At 48.4% G+C, this 23,911-nt stretch overlaps 3 protein-coding genes across 8 annotated transcripts in view; 2 read left to right on the top strand and 1 right to left on the bottom strand.

The window, feature by feature from the left end:
- Positions 1 to 12,245, bottom strand: part of CENPT (centromere protein T) — a 43,195-nt gene extending 30,950 nt beyond the window's left edge. The window contains exons 1-5 of one of the 3 annotated variants that reach the window (XM_073307232.2): positions 9,585 to 12,245; positions 9,269 to 9,378; positions 7,555 to 7,687; positions 5,918 to 6,044; positions 2,456 to 2,549 (exon numbers count right to left, since the gene is read on the bottom strand). In XM_073307232.2, the coding sequence (XP_073163333.2) occupies positions 2,456 to 2,549; positions 5,918 to 6,044; positions 7,555 to 7,686 (353 nt within the window). In that variant the 5' untranslated portion in view covers position 7,687; positions 9,269 to 9,378; positions 9,585 to 12,245. Of the gene's footprint in view, positions 1 to 2,455; positions 2,550 to 5,917; positions 6,045 to 7,554; positions 7,688 to 8,436; positions 8,591 to 9,268; positions 9,379 to 9,584 lie in introns of those variants that run through there. The other 2 variants (XM_073307230.2, XM_078848071.1) reach the window with 2 other exon arrangements.
- On the top strand, positions 11,597 to 14,958 carry THAP11 (THAP domain containing 11). The gene has a single exon (XM_073307236.2). The coding sequence runs from the start codon at positions 11,959 to 11,961 to the stop codon at positions 12,658 to 12,660; it is 702 nt and encodes a 233-aa protein (XP_073163337.1). The 5' UTR covers positions 11,597 to 11,958; the 3' UTR covers positions 12,661 to 14,958.
- Positions 14,959 to 23,056: 8,098 nt separating this feature from the next.
- NUTF2 (nuclear transport factor 2) overlaps positions 23,057 to 23,911 on the top strand; it is a 57,051-nt gene continuing 56,196 nt past the window's right edge. Inside the window, exon 1 of one of the 4 annotated variants that reach the window (XM_073307241.2) lies at positions 23,057 to 23,240. The gene's annotated coding sequence lies outside the window, so the exon portion shown is untranslated. Of the gene's footprint in view, positions 23,241 to 23,353; positions 23,579 to 23,805; positions 23,909 to 23,911 lie in introns of those variants that run through there. The other 3 variants (XM_073307243.2, XM_073307239.2, XM_073307240.1) reach the window with 3 other exon arrangements.

The following is a 23,911-nucleotide window of genomic DNA, read 5'->3' on the forward strand; positions in this document are numbered from 1 at the left end:
ACCTTGTCTCTTTAAAAATCTTACATCACTCCTCCGTTTTCCACTACACTGGGCATAAAGTCAAGTTTACAAAAGTAGATGGAGGAACTTTGCTAAATAGGTTAGAGACCATGACTGACTGGGAGGAGGGGGGGGGAGGCTCCGGGGGGAGAACGATACGATTTGCTTAAATCAGCATAGTAAGTAATCTTTTCAGATTGCCAACAAACCATAATTTAGCATCAGTGCCCAGATACTATGGTCTTGTTACTATATATACACACAAGGGTTGGTCCTCGGGCCATTTTTGTTCAATATCTTCATAAATGATCTGGAGGATGGTGTGGATTGCACCCTCAGCAAGTTTGCAGAAGACACTAAACTGGGAGGAGAGGTAGATACGCTGGAGGGTAGGGATAGGATACAGAGGGCCCTAGACAAATTAGAGGATTGGGCCAAAAGAAACCTGATTAGGTTCAACAAGGACAAGTGCATAGTCCTGCACTTAGGACGGAAGAATCCCATGCACCGCTACAGACTAGGGACCGAATGACTCGGCAGCAGTTCTGCAGAAACGGACCCAGGGGTTACAGCGGACGAGAAGCTGGATATGAGTCAACAGCATGCCCTTGTTGTCAAGAAGGCCAATGGCATTTTGGGATGTATACGTAGGGGCATTGCCAGCAGATCGAGGGACGTGATCGTTCCCCTCTATTCGACATTGGTGAGGCCTCATCTGGAGTACTGTGTCCAGTTTTGGGCCCCACACTACAAGAAGGATGTGGAAAAATTGGAAAGAGTCCAGCGGAGGGCAACAAAAATGATTAGGGGACTGGAACACATGACTTATGAGGAGAGGTTGAGGGAACTGGGATTGTTTAGTCTGCGGAAGAGAAGAATGAGGGGGGATTTGATAGCTGCTTTCAACTACCTGAAAGGGGGTTCCAAAGAGGATGGATCTAGACTGTTCTCAGGGGTAGCTGATGACAGAACAAGGAGTAATGGTCTCAAGTTGCAGTGGGGGAGGTTTAGGTTGGATATTAGGAAAAACTTTTTCACTTGGAGGGTGGTGAAACACTGGAATGCGTTACCTAGGGAGGTGGTGGAATCTCCTTCCTTAGGAATTTTTAAGGTCAGGCTTGAGAAAGCCCTGGCTGGGATGATTTAGGGGATTGGTCCTGCTTTGAGCAGGGGGCTGGAATAGATGACCTCCTGAGGTCCCTTCCAACCCTGATATTCTATGATTCTATAGTTACAATGTCAGAAGCAATGCAGTGTCTAGCAGTTACTTACTGAAGAGTTCATTTCAGCCTGCATCCTGGAATCACAAGCCTAAATATGTTTATTTTAGGAGAATAGTTAGTAGTTTCTAGAACTGCACCTGTCCAACTCCCCTGCCAATTTTTGTGGTTTTGCAATCACATTTTCATTTTTTAAACAATTTCTTTCCCTGTTTTGTGAATAACCCACACAAACTGGGGGAAACGAATAAATGAATATATAAGGGAAACAAGGAAAGTGATTAAACACAAAATGTTGTCAACTGCACAAATGTATTTTCTCCCTTATCTACCAGTTGCAGTGATCTTAGCTGTTTCTTGTAACAACAGTATGTAAAAAGTTTTCAGACAGAAGCGAAGCTTGTAAGATGATTGTATCCTTTTCATTCTTAACAGTTTTAATAGTTTGTATGATGTTTGGGTATTTTTTATGTGTTAAGAGGAGTATCTAGAACTGAAAAAGGCATTTTTATTTATATGTAAATAAAGATTTTTTTGGTGAATAAATTAATGTCTAAGTTAGAAGTATAAAATTACACCTAATGTTAAGATGAGACATCTGGATAAGCAGACAGCTAATAGTCTGAACATGGTATGGCCTCATACCAGCTAACCAAGGAGAAAACACAAACAATAAAAAGAGGTGATTTAGATCTCCTAATTCAAATCAGTCCACCTCTCTTTCAAGCAGTCATCTGCATTTAAAGCCTTCATCTACCGCATGCCATTGCCTGGCACTAGGTGGTCTTTTAGAACTCCCTGCCCTTTGCAGGATGAGCACCTCCTGAACCAATCTGGCCCAAAGTGAAAATGCAACTTGCAAGATGATTTTTTTTTTGCACCAGTCTATGTGAAATCTCCACGATCACTACTGACACGTTCTAGGCAAATTCCCAGACACAAACCAACTAAGTAATAAGGATATGAAGAAATAAAGCATGTCAGTAAATTATACTGTACTGGGATGGGACAGCCCCTTCTCTCCCACATCTTTCCTATTTTTATTCTAAAGAATTACATCTCCAGAGATTTAAGGCTAATGTATTAAAGACATTTACACCAATATTTTTGAAGTGGTTGTGCAGTACATTGAAATTCTGGCCATTTAAATCAGATAAGGTCAAGAAACTCCGAACCCCCCCCGATAGAAGCTGGAACTCTATCCATACTTAACAAGTTGACAGGAAACTACTTACCCACTGGAAATTCTCTCAGATGGAGGCTGTGATCCAGGCTCTTCAGGTTCTTTGGTCTCACTCATTTTAGGAACCAGAGGTGAAACTTGTGGCTCTGTCAACAGAGAGTACTTTGTTTCCACAAATTAAACTAGTAAGAAAGTTAATATGGCAGTGCAATGATGGGTACCCCACTCTTTCGTCAGGTTACCGTCTTCCTATTTCTAAACTAGGATAAAATATTTATTCATTGTCTAGGATGCCACAGTGGAGGCAGAATAGGAGTAGATGCCAATCAGTTCTCCCCAAGTGAGACCTGCATACTCCATGGCAAGCTCACAATTAATTTTGCAGCAAGGCTTTCTACTGGTTAGGTTTCATTATGATTAGTAGCATTAAAAAAAACAAACAAACCCTCAGGCAGCAGCTGGCAACCCATATTCTAGTGCAGCTGATCCAAAGTTGGCAGTAGTGAAAATGTTTAGGGCTGTCGATTAATTGCAGTTAACTCGCACGATTAAAAAAGTTAATCGTGATTAATCACAGTTTTAATCGCACTGTTAAACAATACCAATTGAAATTTATTAAATATTTTGGATGTTTTTCTACATTTTCAAATATTTGATTTCAATTTCCAACACAGAGTCCAAAATGTACAGTGCTCATTTTTATTACTAATATTTCCATTGTAAAAATGATGAAAAATACTATTTCTTTAATTCACCTCATACAAGTACTGAAGTGAAGTGCAATTTAAAAACATAGATTTTTTGGTTACATAAAACTGCTCAAAAACAAAACAATGTAAAACTTTAGAGCCTACAAGTCCACTCAGTCCTGCTTCTTGTTCAGCCAAATCACTAAGACAAACAAGCTTGTTTACATTTACAGGAGATAATGCTGCTGCTTCTTATTTACAATGTCACCTGAAAATGAGAACAGGTGTTCACATGGCACTCTTTTAGCAAACATTGCTAGGTATTTACATGCCAGGTATGTTAAACATTTGTATGCCCCTTTCATGCTTCAGCCACCATTCCAGAGGACATGCTTGCATGCTGATGACGCTTGTTAAAAAAATAATTCATTAATTAAATTTGTGACTGAACTCCTTGGGGGAGAACTGTATTTCTCCTGCTCAGTTTTACCAGCATTCTGCCATATATTTCATATTATGGCAGTCTTGGATGATGACACAGCACACGTTCGATTTAAGAACACTTTCACTGCAGATTTGACAAAATGCAAAGAAGGTACCTGTCACGGTTCCTCCCCCACTCTGAACTCTAGGGTACAGATGTGGGGACCTGCATGAAAAACCTCCTAAGCTTATCTTTACCAGCTTAGGTCAAAACTTCCCCAAGGTACAAAATATTACACCTTGGACTGGCCGCTACCACCACCAAACTAATACTGGTTACTGGGGAAGAGCTGTTTGGACGCGTCCTTCCCCCCAAAATACTTCCCAAAACCTTGCACCCCACTTCCTGGACAAGGTTTGGTAAAAAGCCTCACCAATTTGCTTAGGTGACTACAGATCCAGACCCTTGGATCTTAAGAACAATGAACAATCCTCCCAACACTTGCACCCCCCCTTTCCTGGGAAATGTTGGATAAAAAGCCTCACCAATTTGCATAGGTGACCACAGACCCAAACCCTTGGATCTGAGAACAATGAAAAAGCATTCAGTGTTTTACAAGAAGACTTTTAATAAAAAATAGAAGTAAATAGAAATAAAGAAATCCCCCCTGTAAAATCAGGATGGTAGATATCTTACAGGGTAATTAGATTCAAAACATAGAGAACCCCTCTAGGCAAAACCTTAAGTTACAAAAAAGATACACAGACAGAAATAGTTATTCTATTCAGCACAATTCTTTTCTCAGCCATTTAAAGAAATCATAATCTAACACATACCTAGCTAGATTACTTACTAAAAGTTCTAAGACTCCATTCCTGTTCTGTCCCTGGCCAAGACGACTACAGACAGACCCAGACCCTTTGTTTCTCTCCCTCCTCCCAGCTTTTGAAAGTATCTTGTCTCCTCATTGGTCATTTTGGTCAGGTGCCAGCGAGGTTACCTTTAGCTTCTTAACCCTTTACAGGTGAGAGGAGCTTTCCCCTGGCCAGGAGGGATTTCAAAGGGGTTTACCCTTCCCTTTATATTTATGACAGTACCAATGTGAGATTTCTAAAGACAGATATAACCCTCGACCCAAGGTTTAAGAATCTGAAGTGCCTTCCAAAATCTGAGATAGGGACGAGGTGTGGAGCATGTTTTCAGAAGTCTTAAAAGAACACAGCCCGATGTGAAAAACGACAGAACCCGAACCACCAAAAAAGAAAATCAACCTTTCTGCTGGTGACATCTGATTCAGATGACGAAAATGAACATGTGTCAGTCCGCGCTGCTTTGGATCGTTATCAAGTAGAACTCGTCATCAGCATGTTCTCTGGAATGGTGGGCAAAGCATGAAGGGGCATAGGACTCTAGTGCATCTGGCACATAAATACCTTGCAACACTGGCTACAACAGTGCCATGCAAACACGTGTTCTCACTTCCAGGTGACATTGTAAACAAGAAGCAGGCAGAGTTATCTCCTGCAAATGTAAACCAACTTGTTTGTCTGAAGAAAAGGAGTACTTGTGGCACGTTATACAAGTACTGTAGTGCAATACACCTCACAGGTGCCACAAGTACTCCTTTTCTTTTTGCGATTACAGACTAACATGGCTGCTACTCTGAAACTTGTTTGTCTGAGTGATTTGCTGAACAAGTAGTAAGACTGAGTGAACTTGTAAGCTCTAAAGTTTTACATTGTTTTGTTTTCAAGTGCTTTTTTTTTTTTTTTTTACACAATTCTACGTTTGTAAGTTCAACTTTTATGATAAAGAGATTGCACTACAGTACTTGTATGAGGTGAATTGAAAAATATGATTTCTTTTGTTTCTTTCTTACAGTGCAAATTTTTGTAATAAAAATATAAAGTGAGCACTGTACACTTTGTATTCTGTGTTGTAATTGAAATCAATATATTTGAAAATGTAGAAATCATCCAAAATATTTAAATAAATGGTATTCTATTATTGTTTAATCGGGTGATGAATCAGGATTAATTTTTTTAATTGCTTGACAGCCTTAAATTTTTTTTAGAAAATTCTAGTGTAGCTGTAAAGGCTAAGGCACCATTTCTATGCATGTCCAGTGGTTCTGATACTAAAAGATAGGGTGGCAGAAATTCTCTTCTATGTTTGCAAAGGTGAAACATACACTATCTTGAAAGTCAACACTTCTTGCATGACACTTTCAGCTGCAATACACTGATACCTACCTTTTTGTATGAGGGAATCACAAAATGGTCTGAATTCCTCCTCTGCGCAACAGAGTAATCAAAGATTACAAACCAACTCCCACTCCCCATATCCTTTAAAGAATTGTTTCACCACTGTCTGCCTTCCTAGAGAAGGATTTTCGACTTACGGGTCTGGATGATTCTTCTAAGCACCACCCTTGGCGTATCATTATCAAGATCAGGGAGAATAGTTGGTCTGTTCTTTGACAGGGAGGTTTTGTCAGAAATGCTTTGCCTCCTTGGATCAGACAAGTGCTAGAGGAGAAATCAAAGACGACCAACTCAAGCTCTCATTTTCAGCAACAAACCTGAACCTTAGAAGCAAAAGTGTTAAGGACATATCTTCTGGTGAAAGTTATTCTAGCTAAAGCCTCCAACCACACAGTTGTATGGAGTATTTTCCTCAGATCAGAGATCCTACTACCTATCTCTTTGGTTCCCAAAAAATACCATCCTCCATTTGCTCTTTAGCAGCGTTTGCATTTCACTTTACCATGATGGACTGTCTTCAGTCCTAAATCACCTAAAGACAAACAGACACTATGCATGGCTCTAATTATGAATGGGTGTCTCCATTTCATGAGCCACCCCCCTCCCATCCCCACAAAAGCCATATCTGAAAAATAAAAGAGCACAATCAAGCTGAACAGCTAAAGGAGACCAAAAATGTTGCTCTCCAATCCACATGATGGATTCAAGTATTTTGTTCTCCTTAGAGGTGTGAAATTGGGAAGATCCAGGCATGTAGGACTTACTTTTTTTGTTGAGTTCCTGCCTCTCCAGCATTTACTAGTTAATAATGTACAAAAAACATTGTTTCCTACTGCTCTCCCATCTGTATGCAATACCCACCTGTTGTCTCTTGCCTTAGACATTGTAAGCTGTTCAGGGCAGAGATCATCTCTTTATGTTTGTACAGGGCCTACCACAGTGGGACCCTGATTTCAATGTGCTAGGGCACTAGAAATAATATTATTAATAAGAAGGGCAGTATATTTGAGAGCAGATCTGCAAAGCAGAGACTGAAGAACTCTGCTATTACCAAAGAAAGTGATGCAGCAGCAGCATTATCAAGTAGTTGAGTTTTTATTGCTGGAAAAAGAGAGTATTGCACAATCAGAACTGTGCTTCTATCAGATAATGTATCTTGGAAAGCAAAACACTGCTTAGCTGGTGTGACTGATCAGTCTCCTACTGAAAAAAAATGGAAGAGAGCTGAAAACCCTGTTTCAAATCATCTGTACTCATTTAAACCATTTAACTACTTGTATTAAAAACCAGACAGTCCACCACCTGAATGCTGCCTCAGGCAGGCAAACAGACTTATGTCTTACAGCTCCACTGTGTGAACTCAGTTATGCTCCATTGCACAGGTTCTAAGGCTACAAGGGAGCATTATGATCATCTAGTCTGAGGTCCTGTTTAACACAGGCATAGAACTTCCCAGAATTAATTCCTGCTTGAACTAGAGCAGATCCTGTAGAAGGAGATCAAGTCTTAATTTAGAAAGTTTCCAATAGTGGAGAATCCACCACCATCCTTGATAAGTTGTTCCAATAATTAATTACCCTCACAGTTAAAAATCTGCACTTTATTTCATGTCTGAATTTGTCTAACTTCTTCCATACATTGGATCTTGTTATATTTTGTCTGCTAGACTGAAGATTGTTTTATCATCAGATTTTTGGTTTCTATGTAGGTACGTATAGGTTCAGAGTCAGAAAATCCCAAGGTGATATCAAAGCATCAGAGGAGCAAACGGTACCTTTCTCTCCACGGACTGCTGGACCCTCTGTTTCATTTTATGGCGCAGGGCCATCGAGGGAGATGCCGCCCCAGCCTGCTGACCGACTCCGGTAGAGCTCCTGGTCCTGGGGGAAGTCCTGGTGTCAGACATGCTGCAAAAACACACAGGCAAGCACACGCTGTTCAGTAAGCAGGGTGGGGGCAGGCTCGGGGCCGGGGGGTCGCAGGGTGGGGGCAGGCTCGGGGCCGGGGGGTCGCAGGGTGGGGGCAGGCTCGGGGCCGGGGGGTCGCAGGGTGGGGGCAGGCTCGGGGCCGGGGGGTCGCAGGGTGGGGGCAGGCTCGGGGCCGGGGGGTCGCAGGGTGGGGGCAGGCTCGGGGCCGGGGGGTCGCAGGGTGGGGGCAGGCTCGGGGCCGGGGGGTCGCAGGGTGGGGGCAGGCTCGGGGCCGGGGGGTCGCAGGGTGGGGGCAGGCTCGGGGCCGGGGGGTCGCAGGGTGGGGGCAGGCTCGGGGCCGGGGGGTCGCAGGGTGGGGGCAGGCTCGGGGCCGGGGGGTCGCAGGGAAGCGCTGCCCCAAAGGAGGTCTGGGGGCGGCGGGGAGACTGATGCAGGCTCTACAAGCTGCAATAGACCAGGGGAGTCAAAAGCTGGACAGAGCAATGGGGCCCAGCCTTACACAGCTGGGGGGGGCGGTCTTTGCCACCGGGCGCAGTCATGGGAGGGGGAGGTGGCCCCCCGAGGACGCCTCCCCCCCCCGTGGCTCGGTTTGGGGCTCGTAAGCGCTAATGGTTCCCTCCGCCCCGTCCCCCATAGCTGAGCCTGGGGACTGAGCCCCCCTCGTGGGGGCCAGGGGTTCCCTCAGAGCGCCCCCGTCGGCACTAGTGCTCCCCTCCAGCCGCCCCCACCGCTCTGGGGATGGCGGCCGCGATAGCTACTCGCCGGGTTCCTCACGCCCCAAGGGGAGGTGCGACGCTCCGAGTTCGGTCCCCCCCGCGCGAGCCCAGCCCTGCCCAACGGCACCGGGCAGCTCTTCCTCCCGCCTGCCGATTCAAGCGAAACCTCGCGAGAACTCCCGACCAGGCCCACCGCGCGGTGACTGCTGGGAGTGGTAGTTCCTGACGCCATGCGGTGTCTGCTGGGAGTGGTAGTTCTTGCCCCGCGGCAGGGCAGCCTCTCTCTAGCTTTTAGCTTGCCCTCCCCCACAATGTGACTCGGGGGTGGGTGCAAGCTGCCTCAAACACGGACACCTGCCCCCTCCAAGCTAAGTAATTAGGTAGAGCAAAAAAATCGCCCACCCACTTTGGGGGGGACCCAGCTTCTTTGGCCTAGCCTCTCCTGCTGTTCTTCTGGAGTTCACATTTGTAGTTTGGATCTCTCCACTTGTGTTTGGGGGACCCACAACAGCACCACTACTGAAAGTGCTGACATTTCAGGGGCTCTGAGCCCTACTTCTGCACTTTACACCTCTCTACACTTGGTTTCAGACTAGACCCACACGGATCACCTATGTCAGTAAGTTTGCATGGATGGTACTTAGAAAACAAATTTGTTTTCTTGTAAATAGGATATATTTGATCTGGGAGAGACAATCACACTCGTGCCATTTTTAAAAGTTCACTTTGAAGAACAGAAACAAAAGGTATGGGGAAATCATTGAGGAAGAGGGAGGGAAGTTAATCCACAGGCAGGGCCGGCTCTACGCTTTTTGCCGCCCCAAGCAGTGTGCCGAATTGCCACCTGAAGAAGGGAGCTGCTGCTGAATTGCCGCCGCAGACAGCCGAAGAAGGCGGCTGCCGCTGAATTGCCACCGCAGGACTGTGAAGATACAAGCTGCCACCGCATTGCCCCTGTGGTGAAAAAAAAACCAGGCCGCCTTAACAACACACGGACTGCCGCCCCAGGCACCTGCTTGGAACACTGGTGCCTGGAGCCGGCTCTGTCCACAAGGGTCACCATACATCCCAGCCCAGGCATTTTATGTTAGGACATGGGGATCATCTGAACTCTAAAACTAGGTCCAGTGTTTCTCAAAGTTTTGGAAGCTGAGCCTTACGTAAGAAAAATTAAACCAATTCCTTTGTACTTCTCCTCTGGAACTCCACCATGTGTTGTTAAAGGTCTACACAGTTTAAGGTATATATCTTCCTCAGCAAACAGAGCACAGGTCTGTTTAGAAAAGACAGAACTCAAATAATGGGTGCAAATGATAAAGAACTATTTTGCAGAGCACAGGCTTCTCTGCATTTTCCTATGCTTTACTATGAGACTATGAAACACTTAATAGTCTGTTTGTAAACCTTCTGCATTGCTTTGTCAGAGACACATTCCACTTGCCAACAATTCCAAAAAGCATAGTACTTCCAGAGAAATGTAGTTCTGTTTGGGCAAGGTGCACTCTCTGGGAAACATTTTTATATGTGGGTGCAGTGGGAGGCATAGATCTGAATGGACAAGGTATACTGTGGGACTGGGTTGCCCACTGTCTTTGTCCCTGTTGAGCTCTGGGGAATGCTGTCCCACTCCTAGGACCAGGATGCTTGGATAAAGGGGAGGTGGTTTGTACTGCCAGATTGCAACTGTCTTTCATGCCCTGGCCAATGTGGGTTATGTAGCTCAGCTGCCTGCCTAGCTCCTGCTCAGGAAGGGAGTTTCAGGGATGCAGTGCATTGTGGGTTATGAATGGAAGTCCTTCGATGCAGTACAGCAGGTACGAGTTGCATAGTTGCCTGGTGTGTTGTGACTCTACATCCAATTTGTTCTGGAATGTTTACATCCCATCACTGCAGTATCTGAGTGGCTCACAACATTTATTTCATGACAGGTTTCAGAGTAGCAGCCGTGTTAGTCTGTATCCGCAAAAAGAAAAAGAATACTTGTGGCACCTTAGAAACTAACCAATTTATTTGAGCATAAGCTTTCGTGAGCTACAGCTCACTTCATCGCCACAAGTACTCCTTTTCTTTTAAGGTTTATTTAGTCTTAGCAGTTCTCTACAACACAGCGGGTGCAACATCACCCCCCATCTTAGCAATGGGAAACTGAGGCACAGTTTGAATGGCATGGCATCACACAGGGACTCTCTAGGAGAGCAGGGACCTGAACCCCAACCACTGGGCCTGCCTGTCTCTCTCACACATATGCCCCTATGACACCAGTATTTATCTTCTGTACTTCCACAGGGTCTCATCTCAGCGACAGTGCATTGTGGGGCAGGCAGTTTCTTGGCTGTGGGGGTCCGGGCCCGGGGCATTGTGGATCAGGCAGTCCCTGCCCTCCGCACTGTGGGGCGGGCAATCCGTGCCGATCCCCTCACGGTGGATTGCGGGGCCGTCAGTTCGGGGAAGTCCCGCTGCGGTGTACTGTGGGTCGGGCAGTCCCGAACTGTGGGGCGCGCAGGCTCGGCGCACTGCAGGCGCGGAGCACTGCGGGACAGGCACTCCGGCGCGGTGCACTGTGGGGCGGGCAGTGCGGCGCAGTGCATTGTGGGGTAAGCAGTCCTGCGCAGTCTAGGCGCGGTGCATTGAGGCGCGGGCCGCCCGGCGTGGTGCATTGTGGGGCAGGCAGTCCGGTCCTCTCCCGGCGCGCTGCATTGTGGGGCGGGCAGTCCGGTCCTCTCCCGGCGCGCTGCACTGTGGGGCGGGCAGTCCGGCGCGGTGCATTGTGGGGCGGGCAGTCTAGGCGCGGTGCATTGTGGGGCGGACCGTCCGGCGCGTTCCCGGCGCGGTGCATTGTGGGGAGGGCAGTCCAGCGCAGTGTAGGCGCGCTGCACCGTGGAGTGGGCAGTCCGGCGCGGTGCATTGTGGGGCGGCAGTCTAGGCGCTGTGCATTGTGGGGCGGGCAGTCCGGCGCGGTGCATTGCGAGGCGGGGAGTCGGGCGCCCCGCAGGCGCGGTGCACTGTGGGGCGGCAGTCTAGGCGCGCTGCATTGTGGGGCGGGCGGTCCGGCGCGGTGCATTGTGGGGCGGGCGGTCCGGCGCGGTGCATTGCGAGGCGGGGAGTCGGGCGCCCCGCAGGCGCGGTGCACTGTGGGGCGGCAGTCTAGGCGCGCTGCATTGTGGGGCGGGCGGTCCGGCGCGGTGCATTGTGGGGCGGGCAGTCTAGGCGCGCTGCATTGTGGGGCGGGCGGTCCGGCGCGGTGCATTGCGAGGCGGGGAGTCGGGCGCCCCGCAGGCGCGGTGCACTGTGGGGCGGGCAGTCCGGCGCGGTGCATTGTGGGGCGGGCGGTCCGGCGCGGTGCATTGCGAGGCGGGGAGTCGGGCGCCCCGCAGGCGCGGTGCACTGTGGGGCGGGCAGTCCGGCGCGCGGCACTGTGGGGCGGGTAGTTCCGGTTCCGCGGCGGCGGGCGGCGCTGGGGCGGCGGGCGCGGCGGCCTTGTGGGAGCTGTAGTCCCTCCCGGGGCGCTCTCGGCCGCGGCCGGCCGGCGGGGCCATGCCGGGCTTCACGTGCTGCGTGCCGGGCTGCTACAACAACTCGCACCGCGACAAGGCGCTGCACTTCTACACCTTCCCCAAGGACCCCGAGCTGCGGCGCCTCTGGCTGAAGAACGTCTCGCGCGCCGGCGTCAGCGGCTGCTTCAGCACCTTCCAGCCCACCACGGGCCACCGCGTGTGCAGCGAGCACTTCCCGGGCGGCCGCAAGTCCTACCTGGTGCGCGTGCCCACCATCTTCCCGCTGCGCGGCGTCAACGAGCGCAAGGGGGCCCGCGCCCGCCGCGCCCGCCCCGCCCCGGCGCCCGCCGCGCCCGCGCTGCTCCTGGCGCTGCCCGCCGAGCCGCAGCCCGGCCCGGCCCCGCCCGGCCCCGAGGACGTGAAGCCCATCGACCTGACGGTGCAGGTGGAGTTCGGCGGGCCGGAGGCGCCGGCGCGGCTGGCGGGCGAGGAGGGCGCGGCCGAGGGCGGCCCCGCGGACCACTCGTACTCGCTGTCGTCGGGCACCACGGCCGAGGAGCTGCTGCGCAAGCTGAACGAGCAGCGGGACATCATCGCCCTGCTGCAGGTGAAGATGAAGGAGATGAAGGGCAGCATCCGCCGCCTGCGCCTGGCCGAGGCCCAGCTCCGCGAGGAGATCCGCGAGAAGGACCGGCTGCTGCACGCCGCCAGCGCCGGGGCCCGCAAGCGGCCCGGCCTCTGAGAGCCCGACATCCCCGGCCTGTGGGGTCCCGGCGGCCCGGCCCGTGAGCTGAGCTGCCCGGCCCAGCCTGCGGATCACGGCCCCGGTGCCGGACAAGCCCACGCAGGGTCACGGGGGGATAAACTCATTGACTGCCAGCCTCTTCATGGGAGCCATCACCAGGGCTCTGTTCTCTCCATCCTGGCTGTGGCAGCTCCACCCACCTGAGCACCACTGGGTACTGGAGTGGGGAGGGGACACTGGCTGCCCACTGCATTTCCAGCCCCAGGTCCTGGTGGGTGTCCGTGACACCATGCTTCGAATGTAGGTGGCAGCCAGTGCCCTCTCAGCGCTAGGTCTCCCCGTGCTGCTGGTTCAGGAGGAGCTGTCCCTGCGTTGTGACAGCATTTGCAAAACTTTTCTAGAAGGGACCCATGTTACCACTAAGTGGATGTAGGGCGATGAGCATCAGCGACCGAACGAAACTTGGTACAACGTTAACTTGGGTAGCAGTCATGCTGCTCCCTGCCAAAGCATGTTTAAAACCATGACTGGTGTAGTGTCCTCCGTAGAAGTGAAAACCAGTGTTCTGTTTGGCCTCCTTAAGCAAAGACATGAGAAAGCTTTAGAAGCCCTGTCAGGCTGATGTTTCTTCAGTAAATTACTGATGCCATTAGAGACTGCCATTTCACGTGTGAAAGAATCCCTTCAAACTAAAGAGTGCTACTGTATGGTGTAGTCATTGCTTTCTCTTTTCATTACACCTGTAGTTGTTACAGATTTACAGATGCCTTGATGCTCTTGACAATGACAAGGATTATTCTGATCTGGTATACTGGCTTCATTCCTTGTTCACATTCAGTAGCTACAGTTTGTCTCATTGGCTTAAACATTTGACTCCTCAAATATAACTAAGAGGCATACTGGGCTTTAAAACCCTAGCTTTTTCACAAAGACCTTGGTTGACATTTTCGCTTATATCACAAGTGAAATGAGTTTAGTCTCCAGTGACTCTGCAAATCCTTGTTGCTTGCTTGTAATCTACTTGGCACAACTAGGTTTGGATTATATCCTGGCATTGCTCCAGGATTGAGGAGCATTATAACCCATCCATATGGGATTCTTGCACTGTCTCTGGAACTAGCCAGTGTTAGTCCCCCACTTTTCATGGACAATAAAACAAAACTGTCCAGAAAAATTGTGGGGGGGAGAGAGGTGACACTACCACAGCTTGGATTGAGCTTCCAGTAACTTTCAGATTATTATTAGAAAGCCAGTGAAATTGGTAACTCAGTGCTCCTGGGGGTCTGATACACCTGAATGGCTCCACCTTGATGCTTATATTTAATGCTTTGCATTTGAACAGTGATATGCTTTAGGAAAGAACAATTCACCAAAAGCGTGCCCTATAATTACATCAGAAAATGTCCGGACTCTGTGTTTCAGCCAAGTGTGGGGGGGAGTTAAATTGATTAACTACAGGTTTGGGATTTTAAGATCTTTCTCTTGTAATTAGAGTACATTACACTCCAGAGTGGATTGGGCTGCAGATTTTACTAGATTTTATACACCTTTTCTAAATGTACAAATCATCTTTAGTTGGGAAGTACTGAAATCTTTGTAACACTGACTAACTTTTAGCTGTCCAACTGTCCAGTTCAGTCTGTCCCTGTAGCTGGCATTACTGAGTCTGAAGGCTGCATGGGTGATTTACAGGAGTGGGCATATGCCCAGCTGCCATTCAGTATCCAGACAGCTAAGCTGGACTTCAGTAGGTGCAGCTGATACTATGATGAGTGGGTCAGTTCTCTTGTCTATTGACTTGGCTGGTTGATCAGGAAGATGAGAGATCTATTCATGTACTAAAAATATGTATAATTTCATTTTTAATTTATTTTTCCAATCTGATACCTGGCTCAGACTGCAGCTACCTAATGTGCAGACTTCAGTGCAAGTCACAACTGCATCAAGTTTTCATGGGGGAAGGACTGGCAAACTTGCTTGCTACACTGTGTCGGATTTAACTCATGTAACATGGTCAATCGATCTCACTTTGATAGCTATACTTCCATCAAGACAATAGGCAGCACGTCTCTTTTTCTTGCATATTATAAATGAGACTATTTGTGCCTCCTAGCTGCCTGAGAGTGTTTAGAATGTGCGTGTTGTAATAGTCATGGTACTTTTCTACCATTGTAATGCACTTCAGGACGTTCAGCTATTTGGAGTGCTGGACTGGTTAACTGCTGGACTGTTCCATTTCTCCAGGTTACACTGAGGTGCTAACATGCCTAATTTTAATAAAGTCTATTTTGTTTTGTTATGTTTCCTATTTCAGTGCTGTATAATGTATGAATGGTGCCCTGAGGGCCTGTCTTTACAATACCAGAGGTCTAGTTCGTATCTGCAAAGTGTCCTAGTCTAAACCACAACTTGGCACTGTGCACTTTAATACAGACTGAGGTGCCCTTCCAAACATCATGCGTGTAACAACTGACTTGTTGAATCTGATCTAATCCTATGTAATGCAGTCTCACCACAATTAGTACTTTCAGAGCATGTCATAGATGAGGTGTCTCACTGCCTTACACACTGACTGTAGCCTCATAGTACCTTTGTGGGAGAAGGTAAGCATTACCTCCAGAGAGGTTCTAAGGAAAGCTGGGAATGGAGGTGGGACACCTGCAGCCTCAGTCCTGTACTAGGTTTCTCAAAGTTTATCTATTGTAACTTGACACATTTCTTTCTCAAATACTTCTACTGCCTGGAGGACCTTTTATTATTGGTTCCCACTGTTGCAAATATATAGAGCCCATGTTTTCCAGTTCAGATTAGGTTTCCCCTGAATGCACACCTGCCTTCATGCCCTTTGGTTGCACTTACCCTTCTGCTGAGAGTTCAAACAGGGCTTCAGTGCCACTTCCTAATGTGCTCGATAGCTGCGTCTCTTACTCAGCTGGATTCTGTGTCGGGGCTGAGGTTGTTGATCACACAGCACTGCCTGTCATATTGAAATTGAGGATAGGAGTGCTCCTGTTTTCTTGGGGACTGGTTTTCAGTTCAGGGAGCACGCGAAGAGTCTTGCAAATGCCACTGTACTGAAAGAAATTATTTTCACTTACTGGCACATTACCCTTTGGGCTCTTCAAATCTGCAATTAAAACTCAATGCTCAATTTTTGTAGAGGATTTTTTTTGGCAATGGTATCCACAAATTCCTAAACTAGTTCCCTGGAATCATTTGTAAAGAACAGTGAAAGAAAGATGCAAAACTGGCTGTTGCTTTCAGATTTTGCCTTATTACATTTACTTTCCCTATAACTTCTCCAAAATGAAGGTAAGTGGGTGAGGGTAATGCAGTAGCTCTGTAAAACAGCACCTTAGGCTTGGCTCACTATATTCCTGTGCTATGTTCAGTTCTAGTAGCAGTTTTCCTTTTGAAAATAAAAGATAGGCAAGCAATGCTGGCATAAGCCCAGGTACCTCTTGTGCACCTACACTTATGGTAGCAGTGAGAGAGGTCCTGGAGGCCAAATTTAGGCTGTTAGGAAAGGGATTCAAGTCCTGGACCTCCACGGCAGTAGTCTCTGAAATGCTTCCAGTTTCTTGCACAGTTAGGCAGAACTGTGGAGTCTTACGGTCGATGAGACAATGATATTGGGAGGGCGGCATTTAGGTTAATTAGGAACTGGAGAATCTTGGGAAAGGAGGTGCATACACAGAAAGATGGGCTCCACCTAAACCAAAACAGAACCAGATTGCCAGCCTGTAAAACTAAAAAGGTAGTAGAGAAGTTTTTACACTAAGGGCTGGGGAAAAGCTGACAGGTGTGGAGGAACACACAGTTCAATCAGACATCTCTTAGGGGAGCATTTATTAAAGAGCAATTGCCCAGACCTCTCTCTGAAGACAAGTGCAAGGTGATGCATACTGAAAGAACAATTCCTCAGTTTTGAGGAGTCTCAAGCATAGTAGCTACAATCAGTCTGCTGTGAGCAAGGGAAGTGAATAAGCACCTAGGAGCCTGCATCTGTGAGTTCACCCATAAGGGCCAGAAAGCAAAGGGGTAAATTACCAACCAGACCCACAGCAAGGAGAAAGTACTGCTTTAATCCATCACATTTACAGTTCCAGTGCACAAATCTCTCTTCAATGCTAATCTTTGCTTTTTATTTTGTCTAAAGCCTCTTGGGAGCTTATTCTCAAACCTTGCTTAACCCCATTTTGGTTTTAAAAACAAGTATTGCCCCATGCAGGGATTAGGCTGGAGAGGGAAGAGATTACAACGTACCGCTAGCCAGCAACCTCCCAGCCACTACAGCATTGTTCTCTGGAGGATATTTTTCAGAGCTATTCCCAAACTAGTTTTCAGTGGGTTTCTCAAATTTCCTCTGCTGGAAATCCTTCCATTCCAGGTTTGCACCCAGTTTCCCTTCCAGCCCCCCCACCCCCTTGCAGTTTCTGAACCTCTGGTTCCTCCTTGAAGAGCACCTGCCTCAGCTCAGTGACAAGAACTCCTGATGGGGTGGGCACTGGAACCATAGCAGAATCCATGGGACGAAGTAGGGTTGTTGTGCAGATCAGGAAACTCTCATGAGAGCTAATGTTATCGCAGGCACAGGACACCAGACTGTGACCAGTGAGGGAGGCGGGCATCAGGGCTGGTATCATCCTGAGAAGGGCTGTGATGGGGCTATTTCCTGGGTTGTCTGCATTACCTATTGTTTGTTTTCTGGAATCTCGTTCCTCTTAAAAGGTTACTAGCGAGTCTTCCTTGCCCTGCCTTGTGTACTGGGGTGCCTTCCAGCTCTACATCCTGCTCCACAGGTAAGTATGGCCTGGGGCCACGCCTAGAGAGCTTCCTCCATGGCCGCAACAGATGCACTGGGGCAAGTCCCCAAACCAACCTTGTTGCTCTTCCCTGCCCCACCAAGTTCTCCCAACTGCCTCTGCACAGAACAGGGATGGTTCCCATTTTCCTGCAGGAGCCAGAGGAGTGTTTGCTGAAGGCTGAGCTGCTCCTGCACATGCAATGAGATACACAAACAAATGGGGGCTTCTGAGGAGGTCCTTTCCTTCCACCCTTTTTGAATCAATGTTATGGAGCAGCATGGATCTGGGATAGTGGAGCTGGAAGTGGCATTGTTGGACCTGTGTGACCCATTCTACCCTGGGCAGAGGAGGAAGAATTAGACTCCCACAGGCCACTTAACTGCTGCATAAGTAGGGAGAGATAAGATGGCTCCAGTCCTTTCCAGAGGCCGGGTAGCTGCTGCCATGTCCTGCACTGCAGGATAATTCCATCTATTTAGCTTTGGAGGCAGCTCTGCTATCAAATTCTGTTCCCCTTGGATCCAGACTCCCACTGCTGACCACCGTGTTGTTCTGCACCATCAGTCCCAGTGCACTGCTTTTGGCCAGCGAGTGCCTCCACTCCTCTGCTGTCCGTGAGAACCTTCCTTCGAAATCCTCTACAGGAAAAATGTTAGCATTTTGCTGAAAATTCTGCTTTGGGCCCTTTGTCAGAGCAGCCTCAGGAGCCTGCATGTAAAGCTGCCCTCAGATCTGCACCAGCTGCAGTGGGCTCAGCCTGCTCTCAAGGGCTCGCTCAGCTGGCTTTTTCAGAGCTCAGCCATGGAGTAAGCACAATCCTCCTTTCCAACAAGGCCCCCAGCAAGGTCAGTTCTATGGTGGCCCTGCCTAGATAGCATCCAGGCTGTGATCTCCATTGCCTTGGCTTTCCCCTGCCCCCACCACACTTCCATCCTGGCCACGTACACCAGACAGACTAACTTGCATTAATCCAAAGTCTCACCATTGAGGCTCTCCTGCAGGGGAGATTTCTCTGGGTTTTGCTGCATCAGAGAGATACAGAAGTTTTCACAATGGAGATGGCCTTGACTCATGAGAATTCTGCACAATTGAGAGCTGACGAGAGAGTTACATCCAAAGCAGACTGTGAAGGGTTACAAAGGGATCTCACAAAACTGGGTGACTGGGCAAGAAAACAGGAGATGAAATTCAGTGTTGATAAATGCAAAGTAATGCACATTGGGAAACATAAACCCAACTATACATATAAAATGATGGAGTCTAAGTTAGCTTTTATCACTCATGAAAGACATTCCGGAATCATCGTGGATAGTTTTCTGAAAACATCTGCTTAATGTGCAGCAGCAGTCAAAAAAAACCAAAAACCAAAAAAAAACCCAACATTAAGAACTATTAGGTTAGGGATCAATAACAAGACAGAAAATATAATAATGCCACTATATAAACCCATGATATGCCCACACCTCGAGTACTGTGTGCAGTTCTGGTCACCTCATCTCAAAAAAGATATATTAGAATTGGAAATAGTAAGGGCAAGAAAAATGATTAGGGGAATGGAACAGCTTCCACATGACCTCAGTTCAGAAGAGAGATGACTGAGGTGGGATATGATAAAGGACTATACAATCATGACTGGTGTGGAGAAAGTGAATACAGAAGTGTTATTTACCTTTTCTCATAAAACAAGAACCAGGAGTCATCCAATGAAATGAATAGGCAGCAGGTTTAAAACAAACATAAGGAAGTACTTTTTCACACAATGCAGTGAACTTGTGAAACTTGTTGCAAGGGGATGTTGTGAACACAAAAGATATAACCGAATTCAAAAAATTAAATAAGAATTAGATAAGTTAATGAAGGATAATGTAATCGATGGCTATTAGCTAAGATGGTCAGGGATGCAACACGATGCTATGGATGTTCCTAAAGCTCTGACTAAACTACAGAGGGTTGGCCAAACTGGACAGTCTCTACACAAAAGAATAAATAGACCCAAATCTGACATTAGGAATTACAACATTCAAAAACCAGTAGGAGAACACTTCAGCCTCCCTGGTCATTCAATAAACAGACTTAAAAGTGGCAATTCTTCAACAAAAAAACTTCAAAAACAGATTCCCAACTTGAAACTGCAGAACTGGAATTAATTTGCAAACTGGACACCATCAAGTTAGGCCTGAATAAAGACTGTGAGTGGATGAGTCATTACCAAACCTAATTTTACCATACTAATGTTCCCCTGCTGTTACTCACACCTTCTTCCCAACTGTTTGAAATGGGCCACCCTCATTACCACAACAAAAGTGATTTTTCCTACCTTGGTATTCTACTGATAATTTAATTGTCTCGTTAGACTGACCCCCCCCCCACCTGGTAAGGCAACTCCCATTTTTTCATGTATTATGTATAAATATACCTGCTATTGTATTTTCCACTCCATGCATGAAGTGGGTTCTAGCCCAGGAAAGCTTATGCCCAAATAAATTTGTTAGTCTCTAAGGTGCCACAAGGACTCCTCGTTGTTTTTGCTGATACAGACTAACACAGCTACCACTCTGTACTGTTTTGTTCATTCCTTTTGAAGCAACTGGCACCAGTCGCTGTTGGAATACAGGATACTGGGCTAAATGGACCAGTTGTCTAACCCAGTATGGCCATTCTTATATTCTTATGTAAACTCGCCAGGGCAGTCATTGTCTCTTGAGTGTGTTTATACAGCACCCAGCACAATGGGTCTCCCATCTGGATCTCATTTTGGAGAATACCTCTGCTACTACCACTATTAATACAGAACCAGGAAGCAGCAGCTGCTGCTGCCCCTGTTCTCCCTCACATCAAAGGGCTGGAGCCCAGCCCAGACAGCTGCAGCAGCAACTCCCAGCCCACAGATTGAACTGGAAATTGAAGGGCAACGAGATCTGCCTGTGCCTGGAAACCATTTGGGAGACAATGTCTGAACAAAAAGAAAAGGAGTACTTGTGGCACCTTAGAGACTAACCAATTTATTTGAGCATAAGCTTTCGTGAGGTGCCACAAGTACTCCTTTTCTTTTTGCGAATACAGACTAACACGGCTGTTACTCTGAAATGTCTGAACAGTTTTCCCAGAAGCAAAACATCCCCACAATGCAACTCTCTCCTCCCTCCACAAGCCACCCAGCATTCAGCCCCTCACACAATCAGTACTCTGCCCCTCCTCACAAAATCTTCAAACAAAACAGCTCCTGGAGCTCCGCTCCTCTCAATAGCTGACGGGTTCTTCTTTTCCTCTGAAAGCACTGCCCTCCATGGAGTGGAAGGCAGCTGCAGCTTCTGACCAGTCAGGGAGAGGGAGCCCTACCCATGATATACAGCCCCCTGCAGTCAGGGCTGGTGGAGAAAGGATTATCTTTGCTTGCTGCTGATAGTTGTGCTTCCTTCCTTCCCTGCAGCAGTAGGTGTAAGGCACAGAACACAGCTCAGTTGGGCAGCCAGAAAGCTCGACATGGCAGGAGAGCTGGAGGGGGAACATAAGAATGGCCATACTGGGTCAGATCAATGGTCCATCTAGCCTAGGATTCTGTACTCCAAGAGTGGCCAATGCCAGGTGCTACAGAGGTAAAGAACAGAACAGGCAATCCCTGAGTGATACATCACCTATCATCCAGTTCCAGCATCTGGCAGTCAGAGGTTTAGGGACACCCAGAGCATGGGGTTGGGTCCCTGACCATCTTGGCTAACAGCCATTGATAGACCTATCCTCTGTAAACTTATCTAATTTATTTTAACCCCCTTATAGTTTTGATCTTCACAACATCTCCTGAAAACAAGTTCCACAGGTTGACCAAGGTTGACCAGATTGATGGACTCTCCATCTAAAAACTAGTGACTTGGCAGCTCTGTGGGGAAAGCCCAGGGAGAGAGCACAGAGCCCCCTTTCATCCGAAGAATGGGCCTGTGGCCCAGCCAGAGGAAGAGAAACAGGAAATTGGCTGCCCAGGTCACTGCTCATCCAGGCTTCCAGCCCAAGGATGGCATCAGCCACCTGCAGTCACCAGCTCTAAGCTGTGAGGAGCCAAGGGATTGTCAGGGGATGCGATTATGTTTTCAGGGGGAAAGACGCCCACTAACAAGCCTGGGAATTTACTGAGGGAAGCTGCCTGCTGCATTCAATACTGCACTGTGGCTCCATTCCTTTTGTCTCTCCCACTCCAGCAGCACCCTAGCTTCCTCAGCTTTCAACCGCAGTCCTGCCTCTGTCCAGCCAACTGCTCTGGGAGGCAGAACTCATGAGCACAAAAGAAAAGAAAGTCTCATCCCAGTTGCGGTCACTGCGACAGGAGTCAGGTAGAAGCCTCCTGGGATGACCTGTGGAAAGCTGGGAATCTTCAGGGCTTAAACCATGGTTTCATGGCCCTTATGCTGCCTGGAAGCTGGGGGAGCTCTGACCACTCCTTGCATGAGGTCCAAGACAGTGGCTGGATTATTTCTCAAAATCCTGAACCTCACAGCTCTAAATACCTGTTTCTGCATTTTTCATTTCCATATAATTATAAACCCTTCTTATAAACCCTCTCTGTTATGTGTCATTAGTGGCTGTCTGCCACTTTACTGAATTGTGCACGTTTCCAGTGGAGTTGTGTTGGTTCATACTTCCCCTGCCCCGCTTTAGGATTCTTCTCCTTTGGGGCTTCATTATTTGCCAGAGGCCTACCTTGCCCCTTCCAGTCTCATTGTTTCTTCACTTGCCATTCCCAGGGAGTATTTCTTTTTCAGATTTTTCAATATAACTCTTGTTTTGAAAGTTAGGTGAGCTTTATGGGGAAAATCACATCTGTTCATTTTTCAGATTGATTTAATAACTTTACCCAATTCCTTCATTTGGCTCACTCATGGCCAAGAGGTCTAGAAACATCAGACTATGTTCTTGTATGGACATTTTTATTCTCTCACCTTCTTCCATGATTACCTCTTTCTGTTGAAATAGCATCACTGCACTATTATGTCTACAGGATAGCTTCCCACTGCAGGAGGGGAGAAAAGGGCTCAGTGGGCCACTGCAGCTTTTGCTAAGTTTAAATTTAGCAAGTCTTTAAGAATACTTTGGAGCAATAAAACAAGTTTTCTCTTTTCCACACTTTCCATTTGATTCTAACATTCTTCATCTGCACCGTTTCCCTCCTTTCTCCTTACCTCTTGCTTCACTCACAACTGCAGATGGACCGCTGTGTCCACTTTCTCATGACTCCCACATCAGAAGTCCTTATCCTATCATCAAAATCAGCTCTCTCTTCTTTTCCTTAACAGCCAGGCATTTAGTAAGAAAATCAGTTTCCATTGCTTTGAATTCTTGCAAAAGTTCCTTTGTTTAACTGTTTGCTTGGTATTTTTCCATTTCTTTTTCTGCCCTTCTAAGATTAGGCACCACTATGTCTTCCCCTCCAGTCTGGGATGAATTTTCTTGACAAAATAGCTCTCTAGTCTTTGCCTCCATTTAGGAGTGGCCATTAGGCAACTAATGGACTAGTTTCTTTGGGGTGCATGGATTTCAGGAGGCAGAGAACCTATGCCACCAGCACCACCGTGGTAGATGATGTCACTTCCCCCTGGAAGAAGAAGATGGGGTTTAAGGAGAGCGCTGAAGGAGATATTAGAGGCTGCTTGGCCAAGTAGAAATGGGAGCGTGTCCCAGCGAAAGGCAGCATGAGGGAAGGTGTGACGCCAAGACTCAAGAGACACTAGAAGAGAGCAGGGAGGAGGGGCGGAGAGAGCAGGGGCCTCGCGGAGGCGGGTGAGTGTACAGCGGCTTGCAAGGCGAGGGTGATGCCGCTGCTGGAAGAGAGGGAGGCAGTGCCGCGGATCAGGGTGTGCGGGCTCAGGGGGCAGAAGGGAAGGGGGACCGGGGACCGACTGTTCTTAGGCCCCGGCCCCGCCAGAGCGGCTGCTCCCTGTACGGCAGCGCTGGAGCCGGCGGCGCTGACAGCTGAGCCCCACCCCGAAGGAGAGCGGGGCGGCCAAGCCAGGCCAGGCCCTCCACGGGGACCCCTCGCCCCGCAGAGCAGCTGACCCCGCGCTGTCCCCAAGCGGCTGCCGGGCTAGGCCGAGTCCCGCCAAGAGCGGAGTTTTGAGGTAAAGGAAACCCACAGCGCCGCGCTCCGCCACTATCCCACAACGCTCTGCGGCTAAAGCGCGCTAACGGCAGAATGTTGTTTCGTTGCCTTTCATTCAAGCTGGGAGTCGGTGGGCGGCCGTGACGCGTGGCACGCCGGGAATGGTAGTCCGCGCGCTCCCAGCCGGGGCTGTTTATTGGCTGCGGCAGGACTCGCTTTCCCGGCGTGCCACGGGGGGATGGGCGTGCCCGGGCGGGGCGGGGAGCGCGGGGGAAGGCGGCTCAGTGGGTTCAGGCCGCGCTCGGTGCCGCCGCCATCGTGGGAGCCGCGCGGTGAGTGCGGGCCCCAGGTA

This window comes from Lepidochelys kempii, chromosome 12 (genome assembly GCF_965140285.1).
Source record: "Lepidochelys kempii isolate rLepKem1 chromosome 12, rLepKem1.hap1, whole genome shotgun sequence".
Taxonomy (NCBI): domain Eukaryota; kingdom Metazoa; phylum Chordata; order Testudines; family Cheloniidae; genus Lepidochelys; species Lepidochelys kempii.